Raw genomic sequence first — 26,255 nt, 5'->3', positions numbered from 1 at the left:
TACAATGTAAGTGATATGTTGAAGCAAAACGCTATATACAATGTAATCAAAATATACAAAACAATGAAAATGGCAGTTTATAAAGAGTGCGATAAATAGAAAACGAGATTATTTTCTGTCTCGTGACACCTCTGTATACTTTGTGTCGTTGGTGATAAGAGAAGTGCATTTCCGATTAGGTAGTCGAAGAGTTTCATTTGTATATTAGCACTTAAAAATACGGATCAAAAGTACATTTTGTGTAAAAAAAATTAAATTAATTTTTAAACTTTTACAAAATTTTATTTTAAATATGAGTGATAAAAATTTTGCTTCAATGCTTAAACCGGTTCCGAACACACTGTAAGTATTTCAATATTCTTCAAAAACATGAATTTTCATTTTGACGTTTACAACAAATAAAAACACTCTCATACAAAAAATAATTGACTTTGTGTAAATCATAAAACTATATGAAATACTAAAGAACGGCGCACAGTGGCTCATTATCGTTTTTCATCGGCCAAAACTCTGTAACTTTTGAACCGATAGATATATTTTTTTTGGTGGACAGTTATCTGTCTTGGTGGACAGTTATCTGTCTTGAATTTTTCTCCAGTTTTAATTTCATTAAAATCGATACAGCAGTAGTTGAGCAATTTAAGGTTAAAGTTGAACTTTTAATTTTTTATTAAATTTAGTATGAAAATGCGGATTTTTTTATTTTTTGCATCAGCTTTACTTATAAACAAGTAAGAGAGCTATATTCGGCTGTGCCGAATTTTATATACCCTTCACCAAAATATACTTTAAAATAAAAATTTAAATATTTTTAGGTAAACAAAATTTAATTTTTTTTCCAGTTGTTTTTTTAATTTTTTTTTAAATTGAAATTTTTTTTTTTTTTTTTAATAATTTTTTTTTTTAAAAAAAATTTTGGTGAAAAAAAAATTCGGGTTAAAAAATATTTTTTTCCGATTTTGACCCAATATAAGTCCAACTTACTATGGTCTTATATACGTCGTTGCACAGGTCTTTGAAATATCTATCATTAGATATCCATATTGTCTATATTAATGACAGTAATCCAGATATGGGTCAAAAATCGAGGTTGTCCTGGTTTTTTCCTTATATCTCAGCCATTTGTGGACCGATTTTCTCGATTTTAAATAGCAACCGAGCCGGAAGAATTTCGGAGATATTGATGTATCATTCGTGTATGTAAGTTATTTGGGGGCTTCAGAAAGTTGATTTCAACGGACATGGCTATATCAACTCCGCTATCTATAACGATTCAGAATATACATATATACTTTGTGGGGTCGCAAATGAAAAATGTAGAAATTACAAACGGAATGACAAACTTATATATACCCTTGCCACTCATGGTGAAGGGTATAAAAAGTTGTAAGCAGATAAAAACAAGTAAGGAAGTATGTTCGGCCAAGCTCGACCATATAATACCCTACACTAATAATTTATTTTCGTGAATGATTTTCGGAAGAGGGCATTATATGGGAGCTATGACTAATTACGGACCGATTGGCATGAAATTAGGTCGTGTGTTTTATGTCTATATGGAAGTTATTTATGTTGAATTTTGTGTTTATACCAACAATTTTTAAGAGATTTAAGCTCGCTAAAGTGATTTTTGGAAGCGGGCCTTATATGGGAGCTATGACTAATTATAGACATCATAACATTAGGTGACATTAATTCAGTTTATATAAAACTTATTTGGAGCAACATTTGTGTAGATACCTATTTAAATTAATCATTTGTATGGGTGCTAGGTGAAATAATGGACCAATTTCATGTCATTTTCAATATGCTTCGTCCTCGGGCCGAAAAAAATTTATGTACCAAATTTTATCGCAATATCTTTACTTTGCGCCAGTCATATGAACAGGTAAAAATAAAGAAGAGAAAAAAATTAATAACACATCAGGTATAAACGGTACAGCGACAAGTTATACCAGTTCTTAAAGACTATTATCCTACCAACATAACAGAAAAAAATCATCCAATTATCAATAATAGTTTGCAAGTAGTGATAATTTACTTCTGATCAAATTTACAAAAATCACATTTTTTATAAAATGATATAAAATATTTGACTTTAACAGCATGCCACGCACACAATTGACAATATTTTTATCTAATTTTTTGGCTACCTTAGTTTCAATGTGTTTACTATTGAATGGCATTAAAATTTTTGAAATCGGAGTTAACAAAAAGTTGGACTTTTGGCCGATGAAATTGAAATATGAGCCACAGTGCGCGCATATTTTGTATTACTCAGTTCAAAACACCCGAATTTTCAGTTATGACGATGTTGCAGCAAATGAGCGATACACATATGCATACCTATGTTGTATCGTCATTATTTGTAGACTATTGATATTAGGGGTTTTACGGTGTATTTTTATGTGTATTTTTCCATGGTTCCAATCATAGTGCACTGCTACACGTTCAATATATATTAACCGCGATCCAGTATCGCGATATTTATTGAACGTGTAGCATGCAGTATTGATGCAGATATTTGGATCGCGATCCAAAGATAAGAAATAGGACATGCGTCGAAATGGTTGAGTATGCACGACCGTTGGAGGTGAAAAATAAATAATTTTTTGTTTATTTTCAAGCTTTATCGTAAAGTAAACTTTGAGAAGGGTATATAAGATTCGGCACAGCCGAATATAACAGAATATTCGGTTCCAGTGGACCTATATTTGCCCATTTGCTTTTTATCTATTGCCTCGAAACTTAAAAATTCTTATTATACCCTTCACCTTCGTGAGAAGGGTATATTAGGGTGGCCCTTAATAAACGAAAGTTGGATTTTGGCCATTCTCACCCTCCAGTTTGGTGAACATTAGTAAAAAAAATCATCCTGAAAAATTTTTAGGTAAATCGGTTGGGGATAAGGCGTGCCGCAAGCCCTCTGAAGTTTTGAGATGCATTTACAAGGGGAAAAATGCATTTTTTTTTTTCAGTTTTTGTAAAAATTTTGCCATTAAAAAATTACTTTTGTAATTTTATTTAAAAGAATCGAAATGTATTCGTAGTTCTAATGAGATATAAAAAACAGAAATCGGTCAAAAAATGTTAAAGTTATTAAAAATTCGCCAGGCCATTAACATGTCTCAGGCCACTAGAACAAGAAATGTAGGAACAAAATTAACATATTTTGATAAATATTAAAATAAAAGCTCATTTTTACTTAAAATATGTCCATATATACTTGTATATGAGTTTTTGTCTTCGTAGGATACCGTTAACCTATTCTTAGGTATGAATAAAAAAATTAAATTTTTTTAAAGGCAGTTTCAAAACTCCATTTTCAAATTTTTAAAAATTTTGTTAAACAAATTTCAGAATTTTTTGATCATCTCATTGGCATTTATTTGGTGAAGGGTATATAAGATTCGGCACAGCCGAATATAGCTCTCTTACTTGTTTTTATTAACTTAATGTAGATTTGCCCCAGCACCAACTGATCGTTATGCCATTGAATACAATATGAATCATAAATTCAGAGGCCTTGGAATAATATTTAATCATGAGAATTTTCTGAGTAATGACAAACGAGAAGGTACTAATAAAGACTGTGCTGATCTGCAGAAAACATTGACGAATTTGGGTTTCAAAGTTGATATTTATTCGGATTATACAATGAAGGACATAAAGAAGACTCTTGAAAATGGTAAAAAATACATTAATTTCAATTGATAATTGAGCGCAATTGAGCGTTACTAATACATAATATATAGTACAACTTACGGAACCTTTTATTTTAGTTGCTGCCCAAGATTTCAGTGATAGTGATTGCATAGCTGTTACTCTTTTAACTCATGGTGAAAAAGGTGGATTTGTTCATGCCAAAGATGAAATGTATTTATTGGATTTGATGTTTTTAAATTTTACAAGCGATAAATGTCGAACATTAGCAGGAAAGCCAAAAATATTTTTCATACAAGCATGTCGTGGTGATCAAACGGATTCTGGCATCGAGCTAAGGCCCCAGACTCAAACGGAGTCAACTGGATTTTGTGACAGTTATCGTATACCTATAATAGCTGATTTTTTTATAGCTTATAGTACAGTGTCAGGTAAATAAAGATCAAAGATCAAAATCAAAGCATAATTCTTTAGTATTTCAAATCCTTTGAAAATTAATTCCTTATTAACATTACAAAACAGCTATCGAATAATTACATTTTTTTTATAAATTTTAATCTATTACAAATTGGCAGTCTGTATTATGTAGATGAAGTGCATTTTGAATTTGTTTTGCTAGTGTATAAGTTTAGAAAATGGAATGATGCAATAGTATTAAAAAATTTGTCATGTTGTTAATTTTTTATTTTAATTCTATTCCAATTCCTTTCAAATACTAGCTGATAAATTATTTAAATAAGGTTTATATGTTATTCTTTGGTTTATAAATAAATTTTATTCATTATTTCATTACAGATCACTTGTCATTTCGTTCTCCTACACGAGGTTCGTTTTTCATACAAGAATTGTGTAAAGAACTCAATTTGAACGGCAAAAAATACGATATCAATACATTATTCACTTTTATAAATCAAAATATAGCCATAAATTATACAACAGGTGAAGCTTGTGATCGAGAATATCAAAATAAAAAGCAGATGTCCTGCTTTACATCAACATTAACTCGTATTTTAATTTTCAAGGATAAAAATTAACAGAAAAAGCTTTTACTTTTAAATAAAGTTAATACAAAATATAAAAATAAATTACATATTATGTAGTATTTCACTTATATATATGTGTATTTTTAACAATAGATTTATTGAGTAACTAAAAACTTCAAGTATTTCGTGTACTGAACGCCTTTCCAATAAATTTTGTTTACTGTTTAATAGTTCAGAGTTTTTTTTTGTTACTAGTCAATATTAATCATTTTAAAGATTAATTAATAAATAATTATGTAAAATATGTATAAAAACAAATACATATGTATAATTATTTGATTGGGAATTAAATATTTATTTATTTAATATTATTTTACCATCTTTGATTTTAATACGACCTTCTTTGGCCATAGCCGCAGCTTGCGCTTTTGTTACAGTAATCCTTTGCACTTTAACCTTTTTATCGGAAATATTTATTTTAACAATACCATCTGCACTGGAATCTCCAACTGCATTCGAGGATGACGATGATGCAGCATCTACAGAAGCGTTCTTTTCAAGTTTAATTAGCTTTGGTTTGGGTAATACGTTGGTCGGCGTCATGGTCTTTGTAGGAGATGTCTTAGTAGCGGTTGCACTTTTAGGTGTTTTTAATAAAGACTGAATGGTTGGCTGCTTTGCATCCCTTATTGTTGTTGTAGCTGCTTTTGCATTTGGTGTTTTTCGTTTTAATTGCGGAGATTGTTTGGTTTGCTGTGGTGTGTTTGTTTGAGTTATAGTTTTCTTTGCAGCAGCGTCAAGTTTACGTTGTTTCAACGGAATCAACAGACTGTTTTTATCTTCCATCTGATTTTCATCGTTTTTATCATTTGCTGCACTTCGGATTATTATTTGGTTGATAATCTTTGGTGATTGTTTACCTAAATGATTTTTTAAAATAAATTTAATTTTACAAAAAATTATTTATTTTCGACAATAATAGGTGGTTTTACAAAAACTATTAACTTAAGACCCAAATTGGGAAAAATAGTTTTTTGTAAAAATGGGATTTTTTATATTTAATTTTGTAAAATATAAGATGAAAAATCGAGTTTTTTATTTTCATTTAATTTACAATTGGGGTATTCACATGGTCTGTTATTAGTCATATTGTCATATTGTCCTAATATATTATAATAGTTGTTGTTGTGTTTTAAACAAAAAAAAAGTATTATTTTACGACAAAACAATCACGACTCGTCAGCTCGGCTTAACCGACTCTTAGGCATTCGGCGGTTGGTTACAATAACACACTAAACATAGCATACATAATAGTATTATTTTAGGACATTTTTTGCTTGAAAAACAATAAAAACCATTGTGAAATATTAGGACATTATGACAATATGACATAATAAGAGGACCTTGTGAATTGACTATGGCTATTAACTTAAGACCCAAATTGGGAAAAATAGTTTTTGTAAAAAAATTAATTTTTGGTGTAAATTGTTTTTAATTTTGTAAAATATATGATGAAAAATCGAGTTTTTTATGATTTTCATTTAATTTACAATTGGGGTATTCACATGGTCTGCTATTAGTCATATTGTCCTAATATATTATAATAGTTGTTGTTGTGTTTTAAACAACAAAAAAAAATATTATTTTATGACAAAACAATAAATATATGGGGGATTCAAAGGTCGTATTGTCATAATGTCATAAAATATTTTTTTAGTTTAAATAAATTTTTGTTGGGTTTCAAACAAAAAAGTTATAAACTAATAAGACTTTTAGAACTATGTTTATTGGTTTGTCATAAAATAACACTTTTTTTGTTTGCAGCACAACAAGAATTTTTTTAAACTAAAAAAATATTTTACGACATTATGACAATACGACCTAATAGCAGACCGTTTGAATCCCCCAATATTTTAAATAGTGTTATTATTTTAGAACATTTTTGTTTGAAACACAACAAAAATTTGTTTAAACTATCAAAATATATTAAGACATTATGACAATATGACCAAATAGTAGACCATGTGAATACCCCAAATATTTAATTTTTTCCGGAACTTTAATTTTAATTAGCACGAATGATAAATAATTGTAATTTAACAACATACCTGTTTCAGTTTTAATTTTTTTCTTTATTGATTCAAGCGATTCGTTTACTTCGTCAGACAACACATCAACGAGAAATTCATCAACTGAGCTTTGCAACTTCTCATCGCTAATAGCCGAGGCTTCTTTTTGAGATTGTTCTTTTCGTTTATCGGCCTGAGCACGATCGTCGGCATGATATACTTCCATTTCTAAAGCATGTTCCTGATCCGTATGTATTTGTAATTTGTCTGCTGTCATAAAGATCAAGTCGCAAAACTCGCATGCATAAGCTTCGCCTTCAGAATGATCTTGTATGTGTGACGTCAATGTGCTCATATCTCCAAATACATCTTTGCACAATGGACATGTTAGATTCGATTCATTTGCATGGCTAGTAGAATGATGTATGAGTTCATCACGTGTCGCGAAACTGGTGTTACAAGAACTGCACATAAAGTTAATCGAATTGACGGGATCATCGATATTTCTATGGCAACGCAAGTGGCGTGTCAAATGATGTGATAGTAAATATGATTTTTTACAGAATTTACAAGGATATGGCCTTAGACCGGCATGGGCAGTCAGGTGACGAGACAGTTTGGTAGTTGTTGAAAAACTCTGTTCGCAGTACTGACATGCGTAAGGCTGTTGTCTTGAATGTATAACCTCGTGCCGCTCGAGACCTTGCTTAAAAGCAAATCCTTTATTACAAATTTTACAAACGAATGGTCGATTTATATTGTGGTGCTCGGCATGTTTTTCCATGTCATCTTTCGATATAAAGGATCGTTCACAATGAATGCATATAAATTTTGGTACATCCGTATGGGTCTTTTCGTGGCGCGACAATAGACTTGAACGTGAAAAAGCTTTGTCGCATGCTGAGCATTTATAGGGCTTTTCACCATTGTGTATGAATGAGTGCCGTTGCAAGTCATATTTGGAAAAGAACGACTTATCGCAGTAATCACATTGAAATTTTCGGTCACGCGAATGATTTTTCAAATGTAACTCTCGCAACTGTAACAACGGAAAGGTGCGTTCGCAATGGGGACAAGGATATACATTGGTCTCTATAACAGAAGCATTGTTAGGATCAGGTTCATCTTCATAAGTATCATCAACGTTTAAAATTTCAGCGACTATTTCCATTTTACCATCTACATCTTTCTTAATTTTTGGCAAACTTAAACGTGGTTCATTTTCGCGAATGGCATCCTTATTTAAAATTCTTACGGATGATTTATTCAATAATTTTGGTTTCGTGGTTTTATTACCCGAGTCTACAACCACCACCGGCAAACTATCCATATTAACAAATTCCGTTTCATTCACATCTTCGGCGGCCACCAATTGATGGATGTCATCAAGTGATAATTCATCGTTATTTTCAATTTTTTGCAAAAATGTTATGTTGCAACCTTCTTCCAATTTCTCTACTTTGGCAACATTTATTTTTGTAACGCTCTCGATATTCGGCAAGCTATCTGGTGGGATCTTGCCTGCTTTTGATGCTGCTACTTTTGCTGCCACAGTCGAATTTAATATTTTTTTAGGCAATAGCAGAGATTCGTTTTGGCCAGCCGATTTAGAAGTATGTTGTATGCGCGCTTGAGTGATTTTGGTATTCTGTTTAACAGGTCCGACAATAGTAGCTAGGGGCGGCTGAGTTTGCTGCAAAATTGGTTTTTGCAAACATTCAGGCCATTTTCCTGTCAATGGAAATTGACGCAAAAGATTGTCGGCTTTTTTGCACATTTGCTTGAATTGATAACTGTACTCGAACATGGCTGTACATTCCGAGCACACATAACAAGGCATACCGTCATTGCTAAATACCTACAGGCAAACATGGAACAAATAACAAACATAAATTAATACATGGTCATTTTCTTTTAATGGAAAATATACATTTATTATAGTTGGCTAATTTAGTTAATAAACCCACCGAGAAAATTAAGAAAACTTTAAACATAAAAATTGGTGGGAAATTGTGTGTATCGGCTAAGCCGTGACGCTCTATACTTAGTGCCAAACTGATTGTCAACCACAGAAGTAAATCTGAGGAAAGCAAACAAACATGTTACTTACTTCAATTGATGCTATAGCCATAATTTGTATGGGCAATGGAGCCGAGGATTTGATGCGTGTATCACGCATATAAATATTTGTTAGTTTGCAGATATCCTGGCACAAACAAAAGCGACAAATTCGTCTCTTTTTCAATTCAGCTTGTAAAGCATCATAATCTAATGCAGCCATCGTGGTTTTTATCAATGTTTATCAGTAAGATAACTAAATTATTAATGTCAATATATAGTAGGTATTTTCTTGTAAAATAAAATAATTTTGCACTTTTCTTCGCATAGATTTTAATAATCTTCACGAATTTCACTTTTTATGCACAAGATGGTGGATGACTTTACTTTCCAACACACAAATGTCAAAATCCAAGCCATTATTTGAAGTAATTCTTTGCTAGGTAGGGGGCGCTGGTGTATACAAAACATTTACACTCTATTGTAACTAAATGATGAGAGCATTCACAATAACAGGAAACTGTGAATAAACAACACAAATATTATAGTTGGCAATGCAAATTATAATTAATTAAATCGATTTTTAAATATAAATTATTTTTTTTTAATTTGATAGTAAATTTTTAATTTGGTTTAAGCTCATTTATTATAATTACTCTGTTAATACAAAGAATATCACTGAAAATTAATTTGTATACGATTGGCAAATTGGAATGCATTTTCTACTCTGCCAAGGATAGATATTCTTTGCTAAATTATAAATTTACTTTCAAATTATATAAATGAAAAGTTCAAATAATTACCAAATATCTATAAATTAATATTTTATTTGACTACTAAATATTCAAAAATACAGGAAATGGTTCTGCTAATTACAAGCTGTGTTTCTTTGCTAACGCTCATAGGCAATTTCATAAGAATTTTAAATTTATTTACATGTTAAATTATAAAATTTAACTTTAATATCGATAAAAGTGCTCCTAAAGTTAGCAACAAAACAGCTACGAAAAAATTTTAAATTTTTTGGATAACTCTAATGTACATAATATAATTCTCAAACTCCTCAAAATCGACATTTGTTGGGCCGAAAAATCCACGTATTTTAATTCCTAAGCGTAAAAGCTACTTTGTATGTTATCAAAATATTAACTTTGTAGTAATTTAAGGGCAATAGTGGCACCCATTGAGAGATGAGTTATGCCCAAATGTTTTTGCTGAATATTTCCAATCATTCTAAATTAGAATTTCTAATAATAAACTTATTAAATAAAATGTTAATAAAACTCGTTAAGCTCTGTTTTTCGATTCATTTTTATTGTTTATTTATACTGAACATTTCGATTTTTACATAATTTTGTTATAAAAAACATGCATGTTTTAAACATTACAATTAAATATGTATTTTATATATTATTTGTGTTATAAATTGAATTTCTTTTATTATTAATTAGTTTTATTTTGTTCTAAACAAATTGTTCATCACCATTAATTGCTATACGATTTTGTTACCGTTATTGTATTTAAGCGATTTGAAAATACAAAAATTACATTTGAAATAATGAAGTCAAATATTTAAATATAAAAATAGTTTTTTATATACAAAAAAAAAAATAAAATATATTATTTAATTAGTTTTTATGATAATTCATTAAAAGTTAAAAACTTTTGAAAACAATAAACACACACATTAATTAAACTTGAGGGTTATTAATTAAATTCAAATTGCATTTTAAACGCTTAAACTATTTTTACACATTAAAATCAAATCTATAGCTAAGCTATTTAAAAATCTCAGCTTTTATGGGAAAATCTAATAAGAATAAAATTATTGAAATTTATATAAAAATTTTAAACTCTACAAAAATTGTATATACTTTGAAACACTTTTAAATAGATTGTGACTGAAATTATTTTGTTTTTTTTTAATAAGCTCTTTAGAAAACAAATTTTGTAAACAATGTTCTACAAATAACAATTCATTATACACACACGCATTGTAAATTTAACACTTTAACTTGGCAATAACAAAAGTAATTTTCTTAGGTAGTGGTAGTAGACTTTTGTCCACCATTCAATTTGGGAAAGTTTTGTGTTAAAGTATGCATTTTCCGGTGACCCTCTAAATCATTTTGCATTAAAACCTGTTTGCAAGTTGAGCAAACTTCTAATTTCGGCAGTGACTTACGTTGTTGTGGTGATAAATTATTTAAACGTTGCTGATGTACCAAATATAGAGCCTGTTATGGAAAGGAATTGTTAAAATAAATTACCATAAATAAAGTCTTGATTATTTAACTATTGCCACCAACCTGTTGTTTGCTTATGTCTGGTAATAGTACCAAAAGTTCGGGAAAAACTTTATCAAATTTATCCTTTAAGGCAGCTTGACAGTGTTCATAATAGGCGTCTGTTTTATAGACTCCCTCCCTAAACTTTTGCGATATATGACGAAATTCTTCTAAACCTTCGGGAGTTTTTAAGGCGTCTCTAAAAAAGCCAACTAATTTCTGAAATATGTAAAATTATAAAATGGCATGTAAGAAAAATTAAAAAAAAAAATTTGAGATAAATATCTAAAGAGGTCATAAATATCTTACAAATGAATCTTAAATCAATAAAATCCGACGACATTAGTATTTTTCGAAATTAGAAAAAAAATTCAAATAGAAATGCCCAAATGACTCAAAAGAATAATATCGTAAGGCCAAGGTCAATTTGTAAGTGATAACTTATGGAATTCATACCTGATTACGTGCCAAAGCATCGGGTGCTGCGATATATGAATAAGCTGGTAAAATGCTATAACTTTCACCCAATGAACTTGTAAATGTTAAATTATTAGGCGACTTGGCCACTGAATTAACAGTTACATTTGTTGTTTGAAATCCTGGTGGTGGCTTCATCGACGAGTTGCTATTTTGAAATCCAGGCGGAGGACGTAAAGGTGATTGTCCATTTTTGCCATTCGTTGAATTATTGTTCGATGTTTTATTTTCATTGGCCTTTTTCTCCTTGGGTTTTTTATCTTTTTTATTATTTGAAAGATTGTTGTTTTGATTGTTGCCATTCGTGATGTTGGGCTGCTTAGTAGAGCCAACATTATTTTTGGTTAACAGAGGAGCAGGAGCAATTTTATTTTTACGATTTTCCAAATCTTTTTGTTTTTTCTCACTCATGGTCGATTTGATCCAGGTATTGGTTGGTGTGGATTTAGCCGAAGATCCAAGTCCCAGAGAAGGAAAGTCTTGAGTGGTCAGTTTTGGTGCATTTCTAGCTTCGGCTTCTTTGCGGGCCTTCGTTTCCATTTCCTCCTTTTGTACCATTTGGATTTTTTGGAAATTGGCAGGATTTGCAACTGACACATAGTCGTCGACCAAAGAGCGATGTTTCGAAGGAACAGAAGACATGGGCAATTGTACACCTGAAGTGGGCATATCCTCTTCCAACAATGCTTGTTTTGCTTGGGACTTTTTAGATTTGCCCATAGGCAATGCGGGAAAGTCCATACCACTCGATTTTCTATTAGATGAGTTGGCATTATTAGAGGATGATGGTCGATTTGAGACATGTATAACCATGCCGTTTGTACTTGTTGAAGGCATATTGTTCGATACGTTGCTGCGTGGTATTGCACCAGTAGCGTTGGCATGTTGTTTTCTTAGCACATTTGAACTATGTGGTGGTGCTCGGTTAGAACCCATTGGTCCAACACCTCCACTACTGTTGTTACCACCTATATTATTGACTGCACCACCTAAAGCCGGAAAGTTTTCTTTTGTACGGGCTAAACCGGACATACGACTGCGATTTAATATAGCCGGGGGTGGAGGGCGAGTTAATGATACACTAGGCCCTGTGGCTGTACCTGCCAATGAGGGAAATTCTTGTTCACTGCAAGGATCTATATTGTTTCGCTGTTGATTAGTGCTATGGGCTTGATAATACGAAGGTTCTTCCATTTCTGGTTCAACATCGTTGTTTCTATAAATAAAAAAATTACAAAAATGTTTATAACATTTTATGAAAATTAGTTTTAGATGGCAAAATATTCAGCAAAGAAAACCACATTTGTGATATCAATTTAATACCTATAAATTTTATTGGCATTTTTGTAATTTCTCTATCTTAAACAAATTATATTTCATTCCATTCAATATTTTGAATATAGACCCTCAATATATTTGTTAAGGATTAAAATTGTTTACTTACCCTCTTGATCTCATATTTGCGACACCCTGTTCGGTTTGTCCCGAACGACCACGGGGTCCCAGAGTTATTTCCAACTGCAGAGTACGTGTTTGCTTCGCTTGCTGCTTATTCATACCTTTGCCGTGGATATTGGCCACATGAGCTTTGTAATCAATTTCTGTGCGAAAGGCTCCCGTAAATTCCTCTGTAGCACATCGACCTTCCTCACACAGGTAGTGATCTTGACGGAAATGATCCGCTAAAGCATTGTAATCACGATAGAATTCGTTACAACCGTCGGCATCACAAAAATGACAATAATAATGTTCACGCCGTAAATGTCTAAAGAGCTCATCACGATCCAAATAACGTTTGTTACAATATTCACACAAAGGATGACCGCGATGTGAACGATTGTCAGGATCACCTTTTGTGCGATGCAAGCCCAATTCAGCTTGGGTATAACAACGTCTTTCGAAAGTAAATATTTTCAAATTTTCCACACAAAGATCACAAAAGTAAAGATCATGCTCTTTACGTACATGGTTACGTAGACCCTGAAAAGTACGATATGGTGGACAATGACATCTGCAATGAAGAAAAAATCATTTTCAAGTAGTTGCGATAAAATATTGTAAATAAAACATACTTTGGACATGGATGGTCAAGTAACTCAAAAAATTTTTGTTGTATTTCACTGGTGTAGAAACCAATTTTATACTTTTTACTATAATACTCCGAACGATTTCTGGCTTCAAGTTCGCGATAGGACAACTTATTGTAGGTGAATATTACCTAAAAAATACAAAAAATATAATTCTTAAAAAGTTACTTTTCATACAGGTGGTATTGTTGGGATCTATAGATAGCATTTTAACAATAAAATCAACACAATAAATTAAGTAATAGATATAGCTATATTTACGATAGAGATATTTTAATTATTTACATTTTCAATAAACAGTTCTTACCTTGGATAACACTTGACGACATATGGGACATTCGTTTTGTTGGCATAATACTCGCATGCGTGTTGAACATTCATAACAAACCGGATGATCGCATTCACCCACGGAAAAAAGATCGACATTTTTGAAGCACACCACACAAGCATTGTCATCAATTGTGACGTCCGTATTTGATTCTCCCGTATTCTGTTGATCGTCACCTTGAGCAACATCACCTTGCATGTTGGCCATGGACTTGCCGCTTAAATTTTTCTCAACGCTCATCGTGATTGTCACAACTGTATCAAAATTCAACAAATATTTAGCCACTTAATTGAAAATTCGCTATCTATTGCGATTATTCTTCAATTTTTAAGTTTTCTTCCTCTTAGGCAAACGTGTGCGTGTCTTTATGACGTGAATTTTTTTTTACAATATAAAATCCAGTGTCGATGTGTCTGCCAAGTTTAGAATTTTTGACGTTTCTTTTGGTTTTTCCTGTAGAAAAGGGGTAAATAAATTTGACCTTTCGAAATCGTATCCAAAGTTGATTCCTTGATTTTAGAGACAATTTTAAATAATATTTTTGTTGTAATATTTCAGAAAAACGCAAAATTTCACTTGTTAGCGTGGATGTCGTGAATTAATCGTAATTTTTTTTTTGCTTCAATATTTTGGTCGAACAAATTGAAGATGCCAGATTGTGTTTGGCAAGGAGTTGACAGCTGATATTATTAACCCATGGGGTTTAGAAGATAAAAACCATGAGCCATAGACAACAACTAGATAGGTAACTGAGAGCCAAAAACCTAAGTCTGTTGTCAAAAACCTAATTCCTGAGAATGTATTGCATGTATTTTGTTATTATATCACTCGTAAGTGTGAAAAGAGAGTAATTTTTCCATATATATTACTCTCTCCTTCCGTTCTATGTGTTTATTCTATGCCATGAGCCTTAAGCTGGCCACACACGGATGATTTGTGAGTCCGATTTGTTCGTGTTCGACTAGTTAATGGGGCTGTGCGCGAACAAAATCACAAGTAATTGAAAATTTTCAATCACAAATCAGGCGAACAAATCATTCCGTGTGTGGCCAGCTTTATATATACTTTGATGAAAGATATATGAGATTCGGCACAGCCGAATATAGATATTTTATTCATTATAGATTGTTAAAAAATGGTATTCGAATTCAAATATAAAGGTTTCTAACTGCAGATTTCAAGTTGCATCATATTTCTCAACATTTATATTTATGGAGACTTCTAATTGTGGACAATTAACGGCCGATTAAGAGCAGTTAACATAACTGTGGTCATTATTAACATATCTGTGAGTATTATTAACAAATCTTTTGATATTGTTAACATTGACTAAAAGCATTGAGTTGATCATTGTAGAAATAGAACATTCAAGAAGCACCGATAAATGGAGCTGGAAGCATCTAGAAGGATATGCAGTGTATATAAGGTATAAGCGAGAACATCAACCAGTCAGTCTGCTTGGAAGCAAATATAAATTAACGATGATTTTTATGATATCACTTTTTGTTTGTTTCGCGAACGGTGTAGAGAAGCATGAGGGTAAACAAAAAGACTTGATTCGTGCTTTTTTCATATATCTATTTACACTGTATGGGAAGTGCCACGCCCATTTGAAATTTCCAAATAAAATGTAACACATTGTTACTTCCAGATATAGAGGTACAAATTTCAAGAGGATCGATCTAGTGCTTTAGGCTCCTATAAGTCCCAACCAAACAAATAACTAAACAGACATACTTTAATTTTTATGTATATAGATTATTTATAATTAAATTGTTCTAATTGGAACTTAAGCGCTTTTTCTCTCATAGTAAAGAAACATGGTAACTCTTTTCGCTCTGGTCTCTCAATTCCCAAATGTCATCATTGCCGGCATATGGCATCACTGTATGTGTGGCGATGCCACAGCGCTGACCGCGTCGTGAGCCGCTGAAATGAGTAAACCATTTTGAGTTTTTCGTGACCCTAGGTCTCCACGTAGCAATTTTTATTGCTAAGCTCAAGCAAGAACGTCGGCAGAGCAACAGCAGAGTGATTGCTGATTGCTTTAGGTGGAGAAAACGTTCGTCACAAATACAAAATTTTCAAAGCGAGAAGTTCTATGAAAAACTGTGGTTTATTTTACGTTAAATGATTTTTTTTCACTAATTTCTTTGTTTTTTTGTTTGTTTTGGTTCTTAAATAAATTAAATATGGATGAATTAATCGCATCGAATCATAGAAAGAAGAAATTTTACATTAATGACAGCTGAACTGACAGCTTATTGCTTAGCAATAATTGCTCAGACAATCAGCAGAGCAATCATTGCGCAATGGATTGCTACATATGGCAATTTGCGGTCTACACTCGCAAATTTCATTGACGCAATAAAATTTGACAATTGCAGCAATAAATATTGCTACGTGGAGACCTAGGGTGATGAGAAATGGGGGGTCTTCAAACCATCTTGTCTCATATGAAATGTACGGTGTGTGTGTAATGTGTTTGACGTGAGCCAAATGAGCCGGAATAAATTGAGCAATCTGGCACCATTTTTTAAATTAGTATATCAATCATAATTTGACAGTTCACACCAAGGTGAATTCATATAAGGTGGAGTCAGTAAAACAGCTGATGACTTTTTTTCGCTTGTTTGGTTCTAGCGTCTGTCAAAGCTTGTTATATTTCAATATCTACATATACTATGCTTGTTAACAATATATTTATTTTTCACATAATTAAATTAAGCCCATACTATTCAATTATCCACACTATATTAATTTTCAATAAATCTTTTTTTTTTTTTAATTTTCCATTCTGTTTTTAACAGTTGGTAAAACCAATTGTTGTGTTTATTGAACTGCCACTACCTTGTATAAATTCGCCTTGGAAGAAAACTGCGTCAATAATAATTTAGAATGACGGCTACATTGTCATTACGTTTTTTATTCACAAAAATTCCTTCGTCCGGTTTGCACAACGTGTTTGCGAAACCGGCTTTTCCTAATTTGAATTCGTCAGCAAATTTTCTACACAAACGGCCAGTGTCAACTACAGCAGCAGCATTAAATATAGAATTTAAACAAAATAAGTTAGAAATAAAAAACAACAGAATGTCTTCAACACAATATCAAATCATCGAAAAGGGTGCACCCAATTCCACCAATTATAGCATTTATTTCAGTAAGTAATTAGCAAAAAAAATAATATGTAGTGCAAATGTATGGTTAGTTATTTTAAAAAATACTTGTTGTTGAAATGACATTGACCATCAAAGTGTTCGAATTTAAGTGGAATCTTTTATTTATTTGTTATCATTAGTTAAATAAATAGGCTTTAATTCCTTTATATTATAACAACAACAATTGTGGCAAATTTTTCACACGCACTCATACAATCTTATGCAATTAATGGCAAAAGTGAGAAATGATAATAATTTTGCTTATTTTGTGATAAGAAGGGAATTAAATTTGATTTGGATTACAGAAAAAGTATTATTACAATTTCCTGGTATTCCCTGTGTTTGTGTGATATGACTTTTTAGAATTGTATGTTAATTATTTCAATATTTAATGAATTTAGTTAGTATAGGTATGTATGCAAATACATATGGCTCATTTGCTGCAACAACGTCATAACTCAAAATCCGTGTTTATTGAACTGAGTAATACAAAATATTCGTCATAGAATAAACGCATATAACGCCGTTCTATAGTCTTTCACATAGTTTTACCAGTTTCCAAAAAAGTCAATTATTTTTTGTGTGAGTGTTTTTCTGTTGTAAACATCAAAATTAAAATTCATGATTTCTCGTATATTTGACAAGTAAAAATTTGTGTTAAATACAGATATTAACATCTACTATTTATATCAGGTATTATTTATGAAATCGCATTATTTGTTGAAAATTTATTTAAGAAATTGTTAAATGTCATAAAACATTTAAAGCCGTTTTTCTCGAAACAACTTTTTTGAATTATGACGTTGTTGCAGCAAATGAGCGATATGTATGTACGTATAGTGTACACACAGTACTACTTTTTAGTTTCATTTAGATTCACTATCGATTTATTGTGTTGCTTTTTATAGTTTTGGACTTTGTCAAGTGCTAATACTTTTGTGCATTAGACAAGCCTCACGGGTTTGTTCCATATAAAAGAAGTTCTCAGGATAGGTACCTATTTCTTTAAACTCCAATTTTAACATTATTTTCGATCAAAAGATTTTGAAGTTATTGATTTCCTATATATTTTAGCCATGGAAATCTGTCTAATTGCATTAAAAAGTAAAACAAAATCCAGAAATTTAAGATTTGTAGAAAAAACTTTTTTATTTAAAAAATGTCCAATTCCGTTTTCAGTTTACACCGACAACACCTTCACTATTTCTATCCAAAAATCTTTCTTATTTTAATATAGATAACTTGTTAATCTTTCATTTCTATTATTTGCACTTTTAGAAAATCTAAAACCTAAAGCAAAGTGTAGGTAAAGGTTATACCCTATATACTTTACATAATATCAATACTCTTATGAGTCAAAGCCACTTGATTTATTGCGATAAGTGACTTTCACTTGTACACAATTTTCAATTTAATTTTAGAACTATCGCAATGAGGAACAAACAAAGCCCCAACAAATTTAAGCACTTAAACATTTTGTTGGAATTTGACTTGAACTATAATACTATTGATTGACAATAATTCAAGACTTGAATTGCACTTGCTTACAACTAGAATTCCAGTAAAAATGAGTATTGGGATGTTATTGTGGGTATGTAGGTAATTTGAATTTTTTTTTTGAGACCCAATAATGTCTATATATTCTGGATCGTTATACATAGCGGAGTCGATATAGCCAGTTTGGTCTGTTGAAATCCACTTTCAGAAGCCCCAATAAATTAACAAACATCAATATCGAAAAAATCTGCCCAAGCATTGCTGAGATATTAGAAAAACCTCGACTACCATGATGTTTACACCTACTATTCACCGAAATCTTGTTCAGCTAATTTTTTTAACCTGAATTTTTTTTTACGAAAAATATTTATGAATATTTATCTTAAAGTTTTTTTTTTAATTTGGATATACCCTGGTAAAGACAATAAAAACTCATTGATACTGGTCAATCCAAATCATAAATTGGTGGAGTACCATTTATAACTCGATGTATGAACGTGGGATAAACTGTCAATTTATGAGACGCTATACTCCGCCAATAAACTTTAAATACCAAAAAAATATATATTTTTCTTTAAGTACTTTGGTGAAGGCATAGCCAAAAATTTTATTATTAATTTATTTTCTTCGAATGTTTGAACATACATATTTTAAATAGCTAATATGATGAAACTACTCAAAATTAAAATTCATGAAATTTTGATTTTTTCAAAATTATTAATTTCGAAAATGGACAATGTAAGAAATAGGACTCAAATAAAACTAAAATTATTTTTTAAAGAATCCTTACGATTTAGAGCTTTTTATAACAAATTTAAAAATTCCATCAAAAGTTCGAATTTTCGAACTTAATTTCGAATATTTAAACATAATATTGCATTGTCATCAGGTTTATGAATGATCTGAGATTATTTTCGAAATGTTTCGAACATAAGTTCTAATTTTCGAATTTGATTTCAAGCATTCGAATATCATGCATTTTCATCAGTTGTATGAATGAATTTCATCCTATTTGGGCTACCAGAAGAAGAAATTGGCTTCAATTAAATATTCAAACATAATATTGCATTATTATCTGATACTATTTTCGAAATTCATCCAACATTAGATCGATCAAATTTTCGAATTTGATTTTAAACTTTCGAATATAATATTGCATTTTCATCAGGTGTATTAATAAATTCTAAATTTCAGACTATTTGAGCTACGAGAATAGGTTTAAAATTCAGTTAGAATTTTTGACCTAAATAACTATACAAACAAACTAACATTGCAAATTAAATGAAAGCTTTTAAGAGGATTTATTTAATAGCATAAAATCACGTAGGAAATAATATGCATATTATTAATTAATAGAAACAAAGATAACGTTTGTTAAATATGACATAATGGGTTAAAAATGTATTAAACTCAAATTATTATCGAGTTTTCTATGAGAAATATATGTGCTAAAGATGCCCTTTACTTGTTTTGTTGGTAGAAAATACAAACGGAACAGAAATTAAATATTCCGCAATATTATAGTATTTTTGAAATACAATCGGTAAATTCTAAGATACTATAGGAAATTGTGTAGTTTTATTTAAACTTATTATGTACATAACAGCCAACAAACACTATCAAATATTATTAAATGGTTTAATTAAGTTAGTATTATGTAAGAAATAATTTTTTTCAGCTTATCTCTATTAATATTAAGATAAAAACGTCATACATTTATATATTTAGGTAGCTCACATAATGCTAGACCATCTTAAAAAAGAAATTTTCTAACAAAATTATTTTCAATCTTATCAGAATTGAATGAAAACAAAAACATAAATTTTTTAAAATGTACGTTTCATCACCCCTTCCTAACCTAACCTAACGTAAGACAGTTACGGAGCAAAAAATCCAATTATTGTTGCAACATTCTAGTTTACCCTAATTTTTCCATTTGAACATAACATAATAATTTAATTTATTTACATTTCAACAATTATGTTAATGCTTGGGGTAGCCACATAAAAGAACCTCAATCATGAGAAATTATGTACATGCAAACCCAAACATAGAATTGATTAATCTAAATAGAAATTGATAATAAATTAACAATGTATAAACTATTGCAGAAACTGCTTGCGGTAAAGGAGTCTCACCATTACATGACATCCCTCTGTATGCCAATGAAGAGAAAACCATATACAATATGGTGGTTGAAGTGCCACGTTGGACAAATGCTAAAATGGAGGTGAGTAAATAAATGAATTGAAAAATTAATTTTAATTGCTAAATGGCGTGTTTTACTAACATTTCAGATCAGTTTGAATAACCCTTTAAATCCCATTAAACAAGATGTCAAAAAGGGTAAATTGCGTTTTGTAGCCAACTGCTTCCCCCACAAGGGTTACATTTGGAATTATGGCGCTTTTCCACAGACCTGGGAAAATCCCGATCACATTGAACCCAGCACTGGCTGCAAGGGTGACAATGATCCCATTGATGTTTTGGAAATTGGTTATCGCGTAGCTAAACGTGGTCAAGTTGTACAGGTTAAGGTTTTGGGCACCATTGCTTTGATTGATGAGGGCGAAACCGATTGGAAAGTTATTGCCATCGATGTCAATGATCCATTGGCTGAGAAAATGAACGATATTACCGATGTTGATAAATATTTCCCCGGATTATTGCGTGCCACCGTTGAATGGTTCAAAATCTACAAGATTCCCGATGGCAAACCCGAAAATCAATTCGCCTTCAATGGTGATGCTAAGAATGCTGCTTTTGCCATTAATGTAGTAACTGAAACTCATAAATTCTGGGAAGGTTTAATCAGTAAGCAATTGGAAGGTGGCTCTATTTCATGGTAAGTTTCATAATTAAATTTTATTATCAACTAATCTTAACGAATGTTATCGTTACTATATTGTTGTTGTAGCTTAAATACTACCGTTGCTGATTCACCATTCCTTACAAGTCAAGAAGAGGCTGAAACTGTTATCTCCGGTGCCGCCGAAGGTGGTGATGTCGAAGAAGTAACTGACATAGGTAAGACTTTCTATTTACCTAACAACATTTATTCAAAGTTGTAGTTAGTTAAAATGCACTTAATAATAAATGTTTGCTTTCTTGCCACACTGTATATGAAATAACAACTTTTATTGTACATAGAATAATCCATTTAAACCAAGTAACACAATGTCTTATCTGTATTAATATCACTATCATCTAAATAGGTTTGATATTCTTATTGAAAGAATTATATCATTCTTATTTTTTCTGTATTCTCATAAAATTATAAAAATTCTGGGGCATAAATAAATTATTATATATTTCTCTATGTTGTGGGGGTTATTATATTGTACAATTCATACAAATTCGAATGATTACCTCCTCATCGAACTTCAAAATAACTTGGTTCGATTCGAAAAAATCATCGTGCGAATATGTTGAAATTAATTACTGGTGGATGTGATTAAAATTCGGTCAAGCCGAATTTAACGCTTATGTTCTGCTTGAATTTATATTTTTTAAATTTTTTGTTTATAACCATTCCTTGTTTTCTCTTTTTTTCTCATTCCAGTTGATAAATGGCATTTCATTCACTTGAAGTGAAAACAAGCAGCTTTGATATTTTTACAAAATGTTAAGATTTTATGGTTTAAAACTCATTAAACAATTAAATTAATCTATGTATTTAAAAGTTAAACATTGAAACATGAAATACTTTAACAAAATACACACAAAACAGTAAGCACAGTGAACTCCTCTGATTTTTTTATTTATAAGTCGAATTAATAAAAAGAAATTTCACTTAAAATTTCTTAAAATCATAGGTTTCTATGAAAAGTGTGAGGAAATTCAAAGGGTTTTCATGATATCGATTTGAAATGTAAATTAATACAATTAAGAAAACCGTTAAAGAAAACCTTTTAAATGTTACTTAATTTATCAGTGTATTGTAATATATATTTATTGATAATCAAAATGTTAGGTTATAAGGATGACACATACGGGTTCCAATAAGAAACCAGTGTCCATAGAGATCAATCAAAATGGTAAGTACTCAAAATAAAAAATCGAGCATTCTTAAAATATTTGTCCCGAATCAGCTTAAGACGAAAATCAATTAAGAACATATAACTTTTGGGCATTTCCACAGTACTCAAAGCTAAACTCGTAGGCCTTGGAAGTGAAAAAATAAAGAAAATAATAATACCGATAGTCAATAAAAATTCAACTCAAAAAAAAAAAAAAAATTACAAAAAACAACTACAGTTTGGGTGCAATAATGGCAATATGCTTTTCGAACGCTAAACGTTTAATAAAATACAAATAAAATTTCAAAAAATTCATCCACTTTTTTAGTACTATCTCGGATAACAAACTATGATATGGTTTAAAACATGAAAAAAAAACAATTGAAAAATTCGCCATTAATCGAGCATTGATGGCCTCTATTGATTTGTTTGGTAATAATTATTTTGTATATATTTTTTAATAGAATTTTAGAAAAAATCATTTGTTTATGAAAAGTTGTTTGTGGAAATGCCCATATCTCAGTAATTCTAAATCTAACCTATTTGTTTTTTGTGACAAATCTATGTACATTAGGCCGGGTCGATTTGTATGGACGATCAAAAAGTCAAAAATAGTATAGCAGAAACGCAATCTACGGAAAATTCTAAGTAAGTTTCCTCAAGAAACCATAGGTCTAAATTTTAGACTCTAAAATGAAATCCATTTCACTTTTATTCAATAAAAAAACTATTATAAAAATGTATATTGAAATATCATTGGATAAAAGACGAAATGCGCAAGATAGGATTTGATTTTAGACCTATGGTTTCTTGGGGAAAATTTCTTAGAATTTTCAATAGAATGCGTTTCTGCTATACGATTTTTCGTGAAAAAAATCTAATGTACATAATAGCAAATAGTTTAAAAATTTAAACAACAACAGTTTAATTTTATAATTTACTTCAATAAACACACTTAAATTAAGGTTTAAGAATACATTTGAATTAAGGTTTAAGAACACACTTGAATTATTGCACGAGACTGGATCATGTTATCGCTGCCACTATTTGTATACCAGCGGCATCTTCTAACAATTTTTAGCATTATATAGGGGAAGTACTCGAGAGAGTTCCACTTCGACAATGAGTAAGCTATATTTTTTATTGTTATACTATGAATACATAGAGACGAGGCACTCCGATTTGTCAAACAAAAATACAACAAATCATATGTCACATTAATTAGCATGTATTTTGTTGTAGCATGAGTTAAATTTTTGAAAATTACGTCTCGTATCTGTTACCCTAAGGTTCTGTCCCTAGATAACTACACATAGATCGGAAACTCACAAAGACCTAACTCAGTTGTCAAAAACCAAAGTGGTGAGTATGTGTGATTATTTTGAGTAAATTTTTTCCTAGTTTCCGCTCTATGGTTTTATGGCTCATAAGTAGAAATCTCCACGTATGGCAATATATACAAAAGATGATGGATGTTGAAATAAATCGTTAAAACCTTTAAGTTCAAATTGAAAAATGCAATTTCGTAACGATATTGTCAATATACAGAACTTATTGTTCGAGATGTAGGCAGAGCTGTAAATGAATCACTCATTTTTGAATTAATTCGCGAATCATTCACACAAAAAAATGAATTGAATGAAATTTGAGTCAATTCAAATGAATTTGGTAAAAATGAATTGCAATTCGTTTCTAATTCAAATGAATTGAATTGATTTTGAATTAATTCAAATGAATTTGGTAAAAATGAATTGCAATTCGTTTCCAATTCAAATGAATTGAATTGATGTTGAATTAATTCAATTCATTTACAATTCATTTGAATTGAATTGATTTTGAATTAATTCAAATGAATTAGAAAAAAATTAGCAATTCATTTCCAACTCCGACGCGAAATTCGCAGCATATTTAGCAGATTGTTCAAAGTCATCAAGTATGCAGTAATTAATCGACGGTTAAAAAGTCTTTCTTTAAATATAATGTTGAAAGATTATTTTCGTACGCCTCTATTCTAAACATCCCTAAACGTGGATCACTTTCAGATGATAATTTTGAAAAGCTATTATTGTTTAAGGTGAATGGTGCATTCTAATTAAATCTAATTAGCCTTATTTATGAAACTCAATTGTGTTTTGAACTACATACATTGTTATTTTTCCTGATTTTTGATTATTTTTGGAAGATAGTTTTATTTTTTTGAAATAAATATAATATAAATATTAGCAAAAAGTTTGTCGTTGGGTGGTCGTGGGTTACAAAATTTCAAAAATTATTAATTGCTTCTTGAATATTAAATATGTTTTGTCGTTCAGCGTATTTCAAAATAAAAATCAGTTCTTCTTGAAGAAATAAACCCCAAACACCATGTTTTCATTGATCATGCGCGTATACAGGACAAGGCTTTTCAATTTTTTTACTGGATATTTTCATTTTGGTAGGAGAAATCTTTCATTCCCCCTAGAGATCTGCTCTTGAATTTTATTGATTGCAATACATTTTCGAGTCATTCATTTGAATTGCTAATTCTTTTTTCTAATTCATTTGAATTAATTCAAAATCAATTCAATTCAAATGAATTGTAAATGAATTGCAACTCATTTTTACAAATTCATTTGAATTAGAAATGAATTGAAATTCATTTCTGCCTAATTCGTTTGAATTGATTCAAATTTCATTCAATTCATTTTTTCAATTCAATGAATTAATTCAAAATTTAGCTAATTCATAATGAATTAAAATCAAAAAAGAATGATTCATTTACAGCTCTGGATGTAGGCAATGATATTTGCAACCTCACTCAAAAGTATGCTTCGTCGATTAATTTAATTAAAATTATTTTCACACAAATTTAAATTTTGAACGTACAAAAAAGACCGAAGACAAGTGTTTTTAAAAACAGCTTTTTGTTTATATCTCAGTCATTCATAGACTGAAATTTTTTTTCGAATTGTTATTTTAAATTCTTTTTCGAATTGTTAAATATTTTTTTTTAAATTTAAAAAAAAAATTTTTTTTGATGAAAAAAAAATTTGGGTTAAAAAATATTTTTTCCAATTTTGACCCATTGTAGGTCCAACTTACTATGGTCTTATATACGTCGTTGCAAAGGTCTTTCAAATATCTATCATTAGATATCCATATTGTCTAAATTAATGACTTAGTAATCCAGATATAAGTCAAAAATCGAGGTTGTCCTGGTTTTTTCCTTATATCTCAGCAATTTGTTGACCGATTTTGCTGATTTTAAATAGGAAACTTCTCGAAAGCATGTCTGACAGAATTATTGAAGATTTGTATCCCAAAGATATCGGCTCTTCAGAAACTTGATTTCAACCGACAGACGGACATGGTTTAATCGAATCCGCTATCTATAAGGATCCAGAATATATACTTTATAGGATCGGAAAATAATATTGTGGACATTACAAACGGAATGACAAACTTATATATACCCTTCCCACGAAGGTGAAGGGTATAAACGATATACGTGTGTTTCGGCTGATTTCTACAAAAAAATATAAATTAAATCGACACAGCCGAATATAGCTCTTTAATATTTACTATAGAAAATATTTATCACTCACTGTAATTTATTTTATGCAAAAATATGAATCTATTGTGATTG

General features: G+C 30.5%; 4 protein-coding genes across 5 annotated transcripts; 2 read left to right on the top strand and 2 right to left on the bottom strand.

The window, feature by feature from the left end:
* The first annotated feature begins 231 nt into the window (after positions 1 to 231).
* On the top strand, positions 232 to 4,879 carry LOC135962359 (caspase-like). 2 transcript variants are annotated; one of them, XM_065514245.1, is made up of 4 exons: positions 232 to 342; positions 3,462 to 3,688; positions 3,783 to 4,094; positions 4,459 to 4,879. In XM_065514245.1, exons 1-4 carry the CDS (start codon positions 293 to 295, stop codon positions 4,695 to 4,697), a joined length of 828 nt encoding a protein of 275 aa, XP_065370317.1. In that variant the 5' UTR covers positions 232 to 292; the 3' UTR covers positions 4,698 to 4,879. The 2 variants fall into 2 exon arrangements, with proteins under 2 accessions (XP_065370317.1, XP_065370316.1); XM_065514244.1 differs by having other exon boundaries at positions 3,756 to 4,094.
* pita lies at positions 4,756 to 9,153 on the bottom strand. Its single transcript, XM_065514242.1, has 3 exons — positions 8,826 to 9,153; positions 6,755 to 8,573; positions 4,756 to 5,566 (listed from the first exon to the last, which is right to left on the bottom strand). The coding sequence occupies exons 1-3, from the start codon at positions 8,994 to 8,996 to the stop codon at positions 5,001 to 5,003; spliced, it is 2,556 nt and encodes an 851-aa protein (XP_065370314.1). The 5' UTR covers positions 8,997 to 9,153; the 3' UTR covers positions 4,756 to 5,000.
* Positions 9,154 to 10,066: 913 nt separating this feature from the next.
* LOC135960080 (E3 ubiquitin-protein ligase ZNF598) lies at positions 10,067 to 14,565 on the bottom strand. The gene is made up of 6 exons (XM_065511283.1): positions 13,933 to 14,565; positions 13,611 to 13,756; positions 12,983 to 13,549; positions 11,518 to 12,754; positions 11,083 to 11,280; positions 10,067 to 11,010 (listed from the first exon to the last, which is right to left on the bottom strand). The coding sequence occupies exons 1-6, from the start codon at positions 14,191 to 14,193 to the stop codon at positions 10,813 to 10,815; spliced, it is 2,607 nt and encodes an 868-aa protein (XP_065367355.1). The 5' UTR covers positions 14,194 to 14,565; the 3' UTR covers positions 10,067 to 10,812.
* Positions 14,566 to 16,832: 2,267 nt separating this feature from the next.
* Nurf-38 (Inorganic pyrophosphatase Nurf-38) lies at positions 16,833 to 22,354 on the top strand. The gene is made up of 5 exons (XM_065513429.1): positions 16,833 to 17,116; positions 20,723 to 20,841; positions 20,909 to 21,456; positions 21,529 to 21,638; positions 22,174 to 22,354. The coding sequence occupies exons 1-5, from the start codon at positions 16,852 to 16,854 to the stop codon at positions 22,203 to 22,205; spliced, it is 1,074 nt and encodes a 357-aa protein (XP_065369501.1). The 5' UTR covers positions 16,833 to 16,851; the 3' UTR covers positions 22,206 to 22,354.
* The last annotated feature ends 3,901 nt before the right edge of the window (positions 22,355 to 26,255 follow it).

This window comes from Calliphora vicina, chromosome 5 (genome assembly GCF_958450345.1).
Source record: "Calliphora vicina chromosome 5, idCalVici1.1, whole genome shotgun sequence".
Lineage (NCBI taxonomy): Eukaryota > Metazoa > Arthropoda > Insecta > Diptera > Calliphoridae > Calliphora > Calliphora vicina.
Note: the sequence above shows the minus strand (reverse complement) of the source record. Positions and strands in the feature narration are given on the sequence as shown.

What these genes read in the sequence shown, in the direction of transcription:
- LOC135962359 (XM_065514244.1), top strand. Translation starts at nt 293, where the DNA reads ATGAGTGATAAAAATTTTGCTTCAATGCTTAAACCGGTTCCGAACACA. An exon ending in AAACCGGTTCCGAACACACT is followed by an intron (nt 343 to 3,461) that starts GTAAGTATTTCA and finishes AACTTAATGTAG; the next exon opens with ATTTGCCCCAGCACCAACTG. An exon ending in AGCTTATAGTACAGTGTCAG is followed by an intron (nt 4,095 to 4,458) that starts GTAAATAAAGAT and finishes ATTTCATTACAG; the next exon opens with ATCACTTGTCATTTCGTTCT.
- pita (XM_065514242.1), bottom strand. Translation starts at nt 8,996, where the DNA reads ATGGCTGCATTAGATTATGATGCTTTACAAGCTGAATTGAAAAAGAGA. An exon ending in TGGCTATAGCATCAATTGAA is followed by an intron (nt 8,574 to 8,825) that starts GTAAGTAACATG and finishes GTTTGCCTGTAG; the next exon opens with GTATTTAGCAATGACGGTAT. An exon ending in AAAAATTAAAACTGAAACAG is followed by an intron (nt 5,567 to 6,754) that starts GTATGTTGTTAA and finishes AAAATCATTTAG; the next exon opens with GTAAACAATCACCAAAGATT.
- Nurf-38 (XM_065513429.1), top strand. Translation starts at nt 16,852, where the DNA reads ATGACGGCTACATTGTCATTACGTTTTTTATTCACAAAAATTCCTTCG. An exon ending in GAAGGTGGCTCTATTTCATG is followed by an intron (nt 21,457 to 21,528) that starts GTAAGTTTCATA and finishes TTGTTGTTGTAG; the next exon opens with CTTAAATACTACCGTTGCTG. An exon ending in CGAAGAAGTAACTGACATAG is followed by an intron (nt 21,639 to 22,173) that starts GTAAGACTTTCT and finishes TTCTCATTCCAG; the next exon opens with TTGATAAATGGCATTTCATT.
- LOC135960080 (XM_065511283.1), bottom strand. Translation starts at nt 14,193, where the DNA reads ATGAGCGTTGAGAAAAATTTAAGCGGCAAGTCCATGGCCAACATGCAA. An exon ending in GCAAATATGAGATCAAGAGG is followed by an intron (nt 12,755 to 12,982) that starts GTAAGTAAACAA and finishes TTTTATTTATAG; the next exon opens with AAACAACGATGTTGAACCAG. An exon ending in ATGCTTTGGCACGTAATCAG is followed by an intron (nt 11,281 to 11,517) that starts GTATGAATTCCA and finishes TACATATTTCAG; the next exon opens with AAATTAGTTGGCTTTTTTAG.